This window comes from Chlorocebus sabaeus, chromosome 7, assembly GCF_047675955.1.
Source record: "Chlorocebus sabaeus isolate Y175 chromosome 7, mChlSab1.0.hap1, whole genome shotgun sequence".
NCBI classification, from domain to species: domain Eukaryota; kingdom Metazoa; phylum Chordata; class Mammalia; order Primates; family Cercopithecidae; genus Chlorocebus; species Chlorocebus sabaeus.
In genome coordinates, this window is record NC_132910.1 from 26,813,554 (window position 1) to 26,826,848 (window position 13,295).

General features: G+C 34.1%; 1 protein-coding gene across 3 annotated transcripts in view; it reads right to left on the reverse strand.

The window, feature by feature from the left end:
• Window positions 1–617: 617 nt before the first annotated feature.
• Window positions 618–13,295, reverse strand: part of RCHY1 (ring finger and CHY zinc finger domain containing 1) — a 37,259-nt gene continuing 24,581 nt past the window's right edge. Inside the window, exons 4-9 of one of the 3 annotated variants that reach the window (XM_007998907.3) lie at window positions 12,700–12,778; window positions 10,503–10,547; window positions 10,338–10,396; window positions 10,225–10,251; window positions 9,200–9,320; window positions 618–1,717 (exon numbers count right to left, since the gene is read on the reverse strand). In XM_007998907.3, the coding sequence (XP_007997098.1) occupies window positions 1,589–1,717; window positions 9,200–9,320; window positions 10,225–10,251; window positions 10,338–10,396; window positions 10,503–10,547; window positions 12,700–12,778 (460 nt within the window). In that variant the 3' untranslated portion in view covers window positions 618–1,588. Of the gene's footprint in view, window positions 1,718–7,806; window positions 8,768–9,199; window positions 9,321–10,224; window positions 10,252–10,337; window positions 10,397–10,502; window positions 10,548–12,699; window positions 12,779–13,295 lie in introns of those variants that run through there. The other 2 variants (XM_007998909.3, XM_007998908.3) reach the window with 2 other exon arrangements.

The following is a 13,295-nucleotide window of genomic DNA, read 5'->3' on the forward strand; positions in this document are numbered from 1 at the left end:
TCACTGCACTCTAGCCTAAATGACAGAGCAAAACCACTTCAAAAAAAAGTATCAGATCTGGAAAACTAGTCTTTTCTTATCTGTATACTAATTGGTAATACCTAGGAACATCCTTTCCCAAATCAAGATCAGCACTGCTGCTCTGGCCAGGCCAAGAAAACAGATGAAGGGAAAGAACCTAAGAAGAGTAGAATACAGAAGACAAGAAGGTGAGATAGAATAAAGATCTGAGCCCCAAACTGCTGCCTTTATCCAGGTGAATAAATTTCAACAAAAGAAGAAATAAATGTGCCCAAACTCTTAGGCTTTCTAGTTAAGAGGCTAACTTCCTTATTCACAGAAGATTCAAATAGCTCAAAGTTGGAAATACAACTGATGCTCAATAGGTACTTATCAACTGATATGTGTACATTTTACTTCCTAGCCTAATGTAAGCTATTACGGAGATACTACTGTCAAAGTCAGCTCGATCATCAAACACATTTGTTAACTTTGTTCCTGAATTAAGAGGTATATTTAATTCCATTACATGAGCCCAAAAAAGTATTATGAAATCAGAGATCTTGCCAGGAATATCCCATGCCCTTCCCACTCATCTATCCCCTATTTTCACATGCTTAGGGAAGAAATATTCCATTCATTTACAATATACTCCTTGCATAAAGGAAAATGAGTACACTGATCAAATATGATGAACACTAGAATGTACTGCTGTTTTAAGGACAAGGACTTTTATCTTTATTGTCCACTGTTGTCTCTACAGCATCTAGAAACATATCTGCCACATAGCAGTTGCTCAATAAATACTTGCTAAATAAATGAATAAATGAATGACTCTTTGAAGAAATAATTTTGGGCAACCTAAAAAAACTGTTTTCAATGTTGATGTTTTTATTAAGACTTTGGAAGAGTCTTATTATTTTACATAATAATTTTCCCAACTACTTTTACAGAATACCTCAAAAGAAAGAAAATTTATTTTACATTATAGAGCTAATGATACTGCCCTAGTTGAGCCAAACATAGAAAACTTTGGAAAAAACTTACTATAAAACACTGTTTCAATATAATTTTATTAACCATTATTACATCAAAATTCACATTCAGAGGATCCAGAGGACTGTCTTAGAAAATTCTAGAGCGTATTTAATTAGGTTTTAACAGTAAGGGAGAACTTACTATAGCACAGCCCTTAAAAAGTCAAGAATACTACTGAGAATTAAGTGCAGTTCTATCAAGAACTAAAAATGAACTGCGTGCATAGTGTCACCTAAAGCAAAATTTCATGAAAACATAATACACTTCTATGAATGTATCAGTGGCGAACAGCATTGGCTTCCAAAAAATTGACACTAAAGGAATTTCCAATCAAAACATAAGCACAGTGGCTTTCATTCAATATAGAGCTATGATAATTCTATCAAGAGACTCTGAATCCTTAAGTACTTGTAATATGATTTTATGCTGTGACACTAGTACAAAACACATCAACTCTAATGCATAGATGATGACACATGATAACACGATACCAAGGAAAGCCTTTTTCTATATCAGAAAATGCCAACTTCTCCAGTACTGCATAGGGTCGTCATTGCTGATCCAGTGAAATTCTACGTCCTCCAGCTTGAGCAGTATTGTAGGATTCACAAATCTTACATTTCATGCCTAATATATGAAACTGAACAGTGGATCGTCCATTACAGTCATTGCAGAGAATCTGAAAAGAGATTAATTCAAATTAAGCATTTTAAACCTTATAAATACAAGTAGCATTGTCTGCTCATAATAATCCCTTGAAAACCATATTAAATATGTGAAAATACATACATAAGTCTAAACATTTCCAAAAGTAGAAATTTCTTTTTAGTTTTTCACTGAAAACTCTAAAAGGCTATTAAGGTGGTTCTGCATTCAGAAAGCGCAAAGGCAGATTTGAGCAAAAAAAAAAAAAGCTTGTTTTAAAATAGTTTCCAAATATTAAACAGTATAAATAGTGCAAGCAAGAAAATTAACCTAGGCATAATCAGATCAATACCTTGATACCTACAATTCAAAATAGCAACATGATTTCATTATTTTTCAGTCAAAAATATATCTCAGTTAATAAAACCAAAATTTTTACACAAATAATATTTTTGTTTATTTTTTAGGTTCAGTATACTGTTCCCTGTCTTCTCTGCCTTAGGAATGAATTAGATTGCAAAAAGAGTAGTTCCTAAAATTGAGTAAATACAGGCTCTTCGCTTATCCCTACAATAACAGTAAGATGCTGTTTAAGAATTAATTTCTTCTAGTGCTAAGTAAGAACCTGAAAAATAACGAAGGTGTTAACCTGAAAATCAATACATTACTATGCAAGAAAAGCACTCGCTTTTGAATAGTCACACTACAACAAGCAGAAAATTTCCAAATTTGCGCTAAATTATAATTTGGAAAATAATTCTTTAAAAAATACGATCTAAATGTGTATTAGTGGTTGCCTAGCCCTGGGGCATTAGGGAATGACTGCTAATGAGTACGAGTGTTTCCTTTTTAGGATGATAAAAATGTTCTAAAATTGTGGTGATGTTTGCATAACTACATGAATATTTTTAAAAGCACCTAATTGTACAATTTAAATGAATGAGCTGTATAATATGTGAATTGTACCTTAATGAAGCCATTATTTCGAAAAATTATCTACATGGAACATAGCACACTTCGGTCTCTAGGCAATCACATGATTATCGGTTAGTATTCTAAAAGTTATTTTTCATTGCCCTAACAATTATCCACATGAATTATGAAACACTCCAGTGTAAATAAAACAAAAAATAATTTTCATCTGGCTTTGCTACGTGGTTTTTATCCTTGTATGCTGAAGTATCTGAAGATGTTCAGAAAATGTGTAATATAACCAAAAATTATCTAGCCAGAAAACTAGGCTTTCCCATTCTGATCTAAAACTCAATACTAGGGCTGAGGAGAGACAGCAACACATCTTACTTAAAGGAAAAAAGATGATCACTCTCCATAAGACAAAAGGCACAGAAACAACCCTTTAAGCTTTAGTTTGCAGGCTAATTGCAACCAAATACAGTCAGTCAAGACCCTATGAATCTATTCTGGTTCAGGGCTGCCTGATTCACAAATTGTTTCTCAATTAAGTTCTGTTAAATTTAATTTGTGTAAGGTTTTTCTTCAAACAGCTGATATCAGAAGTGGGATTTGAAGTAGAGCTTGCAGTGACCTCCAAGAGCACCAAGGGACCCAGTATGGTACCGTTAGGCCCTTTGTGTCCACTGCTCTCTCGCAGCCATTAGGAATAATGTAAGTTCTCAGATTCTAAAACTCCGCGGATTTGTGTTTTGAGCTATCCAAGTTTTTTTGAACACATTTTTCATCTGAACTGGATTCAGAAGTCGCAGCAAAAACCGGACTGGGTCCAGGATCCAACTGCCTTGGAGCTAGCTAAAGGCCTCTTATGTCTGACTGGGTCAGGCAGAAGCACAGTAAATGGTAAAACAGCAGGGGGTGCAAACTGGCTTTTGGAAATTCACAGGGTTTTTTGTGTCCTGCCCTCTTCAATTCTTCTTGCACGCTTAAGTAGGGAAAAAAATCACTGGTTAAGCTTACCAAGGAAATATGAGAGCCAAAGCCAAGATTCAAGGTGAAAACGGGATCCTTAATTTCTGAAGAACTGAGCAATCTACCTTCTGGTTCTGCCTACAAGTGTAAGTATTAGGCCCCAGAAGCAGCAAACACTTTTTAAACATTTTATGGAAGGATAAAATGCCATTTGTTTATAGAAATGGCAAAACCTTACTAAAGGTAATTTAAAATTATAATGGAACGTCCCAAATGAACACTTAAAACTATACGTTAAGAAGTGCATTTGATGATGACCATAAGGAGCTGTTAAAAATCAAACCAAAAAAAAAGAAAAAGTGCATTTGAAAACAAGGGCTCCCAAATTAGACTCATCTAAAAATGCCTATTGAGTGAAACTTCTAAAAATATTTCAATATTTTTATTGCCTTAAAAAAAAAAAGACTTTTAAAAGGCAAATAAAAAGCTTAACTAACTGATAAGAGAAATTAAATCTACTAGCCTTTTGGCTTAGTTACTATACTGCCCTGAAGGCTAAAAAAAACACAGCCTGGATAAAATGTTTATAAAATGTAGGCCCTCAGGTAAAGCAGACTTGCTTTTTTTCAGATCTATCCATACTGCGCCCAGGCATGGACATGGACACTAAAATACTTCTGTTTAATTTTTGAGTAAACTGCAAACAATAAAAAAGAATGCTTTCTTTCCCTACTCTCTTAGTGGGCTCCACCCTAAACTCAGTAATTTTAGCTAAGAAACAGTAAATTTTTAAAAACCATCTATGGAACTAAAATATACCTATCCAGCATTTAATTGACTATACAGAAGGCTATCCTGAAACCCTTTTGGTAGAATCAATTTATATCTATAAAGGAAATTTCCATTTGTAAAGGTGTCTGTCTGTGTACATTAGGAACTCTTATCACTGTTTTAAATTTACATAGTCATACCTTTGTTCAAGGTGATTTTCCGGCCATCTTGTCATAACTTTTACACCATTTTTTCCTTGGTTTGAGCAAATGATGGCACAATATTTACATCTAAAGTCTTAGCTCTGTGCTTTAGAGATATAAATTTTCTACCTTGTTTGACCTAAGAGTTGGTCCTTTAGAAATGCATATTTAGGGCTGCCTAGCTAACAATTGCTCAGGGCAATGAAACAGGTTAATTGGAAAACTGATCGTCTGAATGGAGAATAGAAAAACTATTTAAACGCCCGCAAATGAAAATCCTTTAGGAAAGCTCTAAGATCTGCTTCTGCCTGTGTCTGTATTCCTACAGGTGTTACGTGTATGTGATAACATTTGGTAAATAAAGCCAGTTTTTATACTGTTAGTAAAATAAGAGTGGCTTCAGAGGTGTCTGTTGAATATAATTCAACACTTGCTTGATTTGACTGTGACCTTGTTTTGGGTTTTGAACCTCTAGATTCTGAAGTCTGGCTAAGTGAGGCCTAGGTACATGTTCTCAGTGCCTAGACCTGTAGCTACAAGGCAGAATCAAGCCCACTAGGGCGTCTTCTTCCCTGCCTTAGCTTTGCCTCCTGGCTAATCAAGACCACTAGGGCTTCTTCTTCCCTGCCTTAGCTTTGCCTCCTGGCTATTCTGCGAGGGGTTCCATCCTCCAGGCATCATCTTTACAGCTCTGTCTTCTGTTCAAAGCTCTATAAGTGGTATGTAAATTCAAGACTCAGCCAGGCTCTGCCCTTCATAGCCTCCTGGTTGACATATGACTACTTGAGACTCAAGATGACTGGGAAAACATTAGGGAGGGTACACCTGTGTCCTAATTTCAAATTTCTTTTCAGTAATTTAAAATCTTACATGTTTAAGTAATCATAAAACTTTTAAGTCATTTGTAAGTTAAAATGCTAAAACATTAATTATAAGTTTATATACTCTGGCATCTTATTTTTATATAGCATAGAAAAGCTAAATATATTTAGATATCTTAATAAATAATAATTTAAGGAAACAGCCTTCCAAAAAATTAAAATGGCTTCCATCTATAAATACTGATACAAAACAGTTCAAAATTACTTCCTAAGGTTTTCACTGGAAATTAGGATTACTAAGAGTTGAAACTGTAGTTAATATATGTAACTAAAACTACTAGATGTAAGAAAAACAATTCCCTATATGGAGTATAAAACAAGCAAGATATACTTTTGGTGAGAAAAGTTGCCAAGGCATGTGTTTAAAAAAAATTTAGCTTTAGGAGGCCAAGGTGGGCGGATCACAAGGTCAGAAGTTCGAGACCAGCCTGGCTAATATGATGAAACCCTGTCTCTACTAAAAGTACAAAAATTAGTTGGGTATGGTGCTGTATGCTTGTAGTCCCAGCTACTCAGGAGGCTGAGGCAGAAGAATTGCTTAAACCCCGGAAGCAGAGGTTGCAGTGAGCCAAGATTGCTCCACTGCACTCCAGCCTAGATGACAGAGCAAGACTCTGTCTCAAAAAAAAAAAAAAAAAATTTTTTTTGGTCTAGTTTGAAGTTACTTAATGGTTGTTTCAAATTGAAGGAATAAAACAGTGTAGATTAAAATACATAATGTTCAAAAGAAAGAATTTTAAAAGTTTATAAGGGAATATAAAAGATTTATGGAAATCTTACATGGTAAAAAAACTGACAGATTGGATGGATTTGTTTATAAGGTTTTATTAAAATTAGCTTTAGTCCTAATAATACAAAGGTAAAATCTGGTTTTCTCTCTTGAACAAAGATTTCATGTAGTATTAATAAGACAGTAAAATATTTTTGTTTACTTTTTGAGTAAACTTCAAACAATAAAAAGAGGAGACAAGGCGAAACAGATTTTGTCTCACGCTGTCTCAGGACTTTTGGTTGTTTAGAAAACTGAGTTTCAAAGAGTAAATGTTTTCACTTTTTAAAACCTGTTAATTCTCATATTGGCTATACAAATGACTTATTTTATAGTGACTTATGATTCTGTTTTGGTCAAGTGTTTTAAATCTTCAACACACGTGACAAGCTTCCCAAAACCAAATTTCAACTTCAAAATTAAGTCTTTTTTTTTTTTGACCTCTAACTTTGGCATGCTACAAAGGGCCCCTGCAGCATCCTAAGAGAGAAAAAAGGATTATTTGATCTGTTAAATTACATAAGAAGCACTGTCAGATAAGAAATGATATTTAACTTTTCTGTTATATTTTTATTAAGATTTATTCCAAGATTATATGATTCTAAAATTCTTTATGTCTGAGTATGTTCTATCAGTCTTGATTATGGTTATTGTGTTATTGCAGGCCACAGAAATAACCAAATTTCCTTGTCAATCATGTCTTTATAACCATTTTAAGTTGTTTCCACAGTTAACTGCTTAATTCTGATGCAGTTTCTCTGAAAACTTCACAAGCAAGCAAAATCCTACAGTTCTGTGTCTTCAAGGAGGTTCATGAAAGGATGAACAGGACCCTGACAAGCTCTCTTAAATACAGATTTCTGACAACTTTAGGACTTGGACTGGATAACAATTCCTAGAACTCTCTAATGGAGAGACTGACTGGTTTATAAAACCGCTAACCCAAGCAGGATAAAAATCAACTGAATACCAAGAAAATACTTGCCAGATTTTCACACTAAATCAGCCAGTACTGAAATTGTTTAGATTTCAATCAACTCCACAATCCAAGCCAAATTACCTATAATAACCCTTCAGTTATCAGTGGGAGGCACCTAATCTGGTATTTAAGAGGACACAAATCCAATGTTAAGCATGGACTCATGGAGAACCTGGACAGCCCCCTGGCCCTTCCTAAATCCTTAAAGCTTCCATTATTAAAAGTTCTGCATTCCAGCTGGGCGAGGTGGCTCACTCCTATAATCCCAGCACTTTGGGAGGCCGAAGCAGGCGGATCATGAGGTCAGGAGTTTGAGACCAGTCTGGCCAACATGGCAAAACCCCAACTCTACTAAAAATACAAAAATTAGCCAGGCATGGTGGCGGGCACCTGTAATCCCAGCTACTCGGGAGGCTGAGGCAGGAGAATCACTTGAACCCTGGAGGTGGAGGTTGCAGTGAGCCGAGATTGTGCCACTGCACTCCAGCCTGCACAACAAGTGCAAGACTCTGTCTCCAAAAAAAAAAAAAAAAGTTCTGCATTCCATGGCTCATCATGGAAAAGATAAAATAATCCAAATTTTATACAGATATATAAAATTTATATATATTGCTAAATAGCTAAAATAATTTGTGACCAATGTTTGCTTTGTCGAAACCATAATCCTGGGAAGACAATCAAAACTTCAAGTACATTTCTGCTACCTGATGGGCCATTTAAGTATTTATAGAGGGATTACATTCAATTGTCATTTTCAATGCCTGTTTTCTGGTTGTATAGAAGGTATCCCATGCAAGAGGATTAATTCTATTACAGTTAAAAGGTTATTATAAAATGTGTTTCTCTCATGGGACATTCCTAGAGAAATCGCCAGTGACAGAGGTACTTATTTCACTGGACAAGTTGTAAAATAGTTACATAAGATAGTACAGATACAATAGCATTAGACAAAACTAACTGAATTGACTGGATTGCCTTGGTTAAACATACTGCAGATTGATATTGCAGATTGATGGCAATCAGATTCACTTGAAGTGGAAAACATAAGTTGACCCCTTATGCAATAATCACTGGAAGGCCTATGCACCTAATAATAAATAGAATCTCATGCATCTTCCACTACCAAACTCTGATACGACTAAATGCTGCAAGGCTTTTATGCATTATGCCAAAGTACATTTTCATCAGGTAAAGAAAATTTTGATGGTCCAATGACTAAGAACAATCAAACCCTTCACAATCTAGAATCTGGAGATTGGGTCTTCTGAGAACAACATCAGAGAAAGACTGCCTTTCCCACGCACACTGCAGTAAATCTTCTGGACTTTGAACCTTAGGTTCATTATCTCACAATTCAGAAGGGACCCTCCACACTCTTGGAAGTGGACACCCATTAGAGACCTTAAGGTAAAGTTAACCAGGAAAGTTTTTTCCCAGAAGCAAGCGGCATTTTAGTGTGGACAGTTTTTTCCCAAGATCGTGAATCAAGACTTCCCTGTAATTATGACTCTTACCTCTCAATTTGTTCTTTGCTTATGATTCTGTGAACAACAGAAGTGAAAAAGGGGTCTCCTGTGTGCACTCGATAAAAATAAGTCTAAGATGAAATAAAAAGGGTAATAAACACTAAAAACCAAAACGTAATCTCAAAAATCAGCAAATATGTTCTCCTGAAATAAAATGTAAAATAATTAAAACTAAAATGTACTTAAAACCTCCCACCAGTGATCCAACCCTAGTCAGTTATATTACTGACTGACTCTGGCAAGTAATGTGTAAACAATTAAGAATAAAGTTTTTGCCTGCCATCTAGTGTTGGGAAAAACTACATAAAGGCATTCTTAAGACTTTTTTTTCCTGATCTGAGCTACATATTTAACTAAAATTTAAAAATCATTTGTGCTTTCCATAATCATCACATTAGCATCTGTGTCAAACCAGTATTTTTTTTCTTTTTTGGCAAATTCAAGCAGGAGGGCAAAAATGAAGAGTGTCAATAAGGAATCTACAAAGTATTGATTCTACTCACATCCACAGTCATGTTCTGATATTCTGATGGCATAGGAGTCTGTGCTACTTCATCATCCAGCTGTCTCCAATACCTGGTCATATCTAAAGCAGAGTGCATACATAATGGACATCTGTAGCCTCTGAAAAAGATAAAAAGGTTATTTTCCAAACATTAAACAAAGAATATATTAATTCAGGTATACAAGAAGATGCAAGCTACATGAACCATTCAAAACAGGCATTTTCCTCTATTTCAAGATAATCTCTTAGGAACCTGGGAACTTTCACACTATACAACTTTTAAATTAATTCCTGTATACTTATTTAAAACTAGGTCTTTTTCCTCAGTATTATAAAATGGAGAGTAATTAGTCCATATTCTTTGTAGAATATACTTCATATATTTTTACAAACTAATTAAGCTATCCCTAGCTAAACAACCTTAATTTCTTAATACACTCATGCGAAGATACTGTATTTGTTAAAAATTATTCAGATATTATTTCCGTTCTAAAAATTTGAAAACCAAAAATGCCCTCTCCCCAGCTCTTCAAATTTTTGCTCATCAATCTGTAGGACCAAAATACAGTCTCCTCTTTTCAATTATTTTCATCTAATTTTAATATCCTTTCCATTAATAAAGTCTTAGCTTTAATGATTGCTTCACCTACTTTCTTTTACTTCATTATACTTAGCCAATATAACAACCTAACAAATTTTCAGCAATATTTTTCGGCATTTTTACAACACTGTAACAGCATCCGGCAAAGACTGCTTCCTGGTATATATGGCCAGAAAAAAAAAGAGGTATCTATCTCAAATTGTGGGAGGAGACGAGGCTTAAGAGAAACATATAGCAAAGATGTAGTTCTATATCCAAGATGCTTTGTCCTGTTTTAACACTATTCATCTACCCTACCCATTTCAATATAAATATTGCCATGCCCAATACAGTATAAGTAACAATGTTTGTCCACCACCCCACACCACACACACAAAAAAATCAAACATCTTACAATTATTTTTAAAATCCCAAACACTCACTCTTTCAACATTTCTTCATAACACGTCCTGAAAGAAAATATAAGATTATTTTAGTAAAACAAAAACTGTCTCCACTATTTTCAAACATCATTGAGAAAAAAATGTTACTTTACCTATGTAAAAGATGTCCACATGGCAAGACATGAGCAACAACACGGGATGTGTGAATGTCCTGTAAAAGAAATAAATGTTAGTGCTTGTATGAAGACAATATAAACATCCAAGTATTTTGAATTCAAGAGCTGAGACTTCCAAAGTAAAAAATATTTTAAGCCTACCTCCAAACATATTGGACAATTCTGTCGGGACACATTTTCAATACACTGTTTAAAAGAGAAATTCACATTAACAAAAGCTTAACTAGATGAAAATGTCAGGTATAACAGTATTAATAAAAAAAATTAACAAAATCAACTTACTAAAAAATAATAGCTAACATTAATATATGCTTATATATCAGAAGAGAGTTTTTTAACAGTTATTTAAATCTCACACTATTTCAGGCTTGGCACATTACTTGATACAGTGAAAATAATAAACATTATTGATAGTACCTTCACTTCCACAGATAAGGAAAGTGACTTAGGAATTCAAGACACTTACCCAAGATCCAACGATAATAAGATTTGGAACCTTTGCATATTATGTATGTTTTGCTCCAAAGCCAGTGACCTAAATTAGTAAGCTCAACTACTTACTAATAATATTGGTAATAATAATAGTTCATATTATTGAAATTTACTATATGCCATGTTCAGCACAGTACCTGTATAAGATCAATTAAATCTCACAATCCTAGATGAAATAGGCTATGATTGTTATACCATTTTACAGTTGAAGCAGTGGAAGCCTAGAGAAGAACTTCCAAAGTCACAGTTAAACTGGCGCTCCAGTAGGCTAACTTCAGAGCCTGAGTTCTTAATTTGACAAGATTTAATGTCTGATTAAATGCAAGGAGGTAAGGGAAAGCACTGTGCCATGGAAGACTCCCAGGTTTTTAATGGAAGCACTTAATAGATGGCAGGACCACGTAGTAATACAGACAATAAAAGATAACTAAAAAACAACAAAACAAAAAAACCGTAACAAAAAAATAGATATGTTTTTGAAAGATGACAGTATAGTGGGGAGATAAACCCTCAAAATAATAAGCTTAAGAGTAAGTTTAAAAATCTAGACTGTAATCCTAGCTCTGCTATTTACCAGTCCTTGAGATTCTGGACTAGCCACTGCTTTAGTCTTACGTTTCTTATTTATAAAATAAAATTAATACATATTTCATTTGATTCTAAAGTACACCTCACACATACATTTTAACATCCCCGCAATTACAACATATCTGATCATCAGTAGCATCTCTGAGTTGATGGAACGCAAATGCTGAGGTGAGGATGCAATGAATTAGTGTGTGCACACTCACACACACACTACACATGCTTTGGAAACCAGAACATCAGGGAAATGTAATCTATAAGATACTACTGACTCCTGGCTATCTCCACTAGCATAGCTTGCCATCACCACAAGCTCAAGTTTAAAAACCAAACTCAATCTTTTATATTCAAAAAATTTACAATCTACTAATAAGTACCTTAAGTTGGGGCTGAAAATCTTCAGAGTCATCTTTACTCCGCCTCACTCTTTTTCCTTAATACCATTACCACATCATGTATGTTCATTGTTCATCTCAATTTTCCTCACCACTTTACTATTTAGGCCAAGTTCCAGCTAATATTATATTTCTGCAATAACTTCTTATCCTTACCTTACTATCGAACCTACTATACTGCTAAGTAAATAATTTCAGTCTCTTTCCAATTAATGTCTATCTGTCTCTCTCTCTCTCTCTCCACAGTTACAATGTTGCTACTTACACTGTTCTCCCTTATCTGGAATTTCATATACTTGAACAAGTATGATTTACACTTCACTTTACGCCAATCTTTCATTCTTTTAATTAAATTCTTGTAGTAGGTAGAATCAGTACTATAAATGTAATACTTTATTAGATTTTTTTTTAAATAATGAAAAAGGGCCTGGGATTGTGACATAATTCCTATATACAGATTTAAAATATGTATGTCTTAATTGTAAAAAAAAATAGTAAAATATTTTTCGAATTTTCTTAGAATGTTGTGCTAATTAGGTTACACCATTCAGTATTTCTCCTGTTTTCAAGTTATTCTGAAACGCAGTACCAATGGTAAGAATCCATAAACCAACTTTGAAGTTGTCAACATTATGTTAATAAGTGATATAAACATTCTTACACTATAGAGAAGAAAAGGAATTGTAGATCAGATATTCTGAGGTACATATTTTAAAATATCTATTTGTTAATACTGCTTTTCAAAACAGCAATACAGTTGCACTTGGAAAATATGAAAATTAGCATGCTTCCAAAACATATTAGAAGTTAAGCTTGTTTCAAAAACACTGTACTACTTTAAAAATTACACAAACTAAATTATATACCTTGTGTCTTCCTTGAAGATTCATAGCTAGACATAAGTTACATTTCAAACAATGGAAAAAATCTTCCTTTGGACCAATCCTAGCAAAACACATGAAAGTCAAAAGATTAGATGATTTTTTACTACAGTCATGATTTGTTCATTACGTAAAACACAAGTTTAGTCTCTGTAAAAAAACTTTCCAGCCACAATGGAGAATATGAGATAAACCCCTATCTCCCCAACATCCCTCTCCAAATGTAAGCACTATACACAGAGTGGTATCTACCCTTCTAGGGCTTTTTTTTTCCCTACAAAATTGCAAAAAGAGACAAAGACAGACACACAACACACTTCGGGTTTGATTTCTTGTATTAATGGATTCTTTCTACAGATGCCATTCTGCAACTTTTTTTCACTTAATACATTCTGAAGATTTTATGTCTATCTACACAGAACCACTTCATTCTTTATCACAGTCATCACAATAATTTTATTAAATATAAGAGGTAGATATAATCAGAACTAATAATATATCATCAGCTATAGTTGCCCTATTGTGCTATCATATATTTCAAAGTAACAAGAAGAGATTAGGAATGTTTGCAACATAAATAA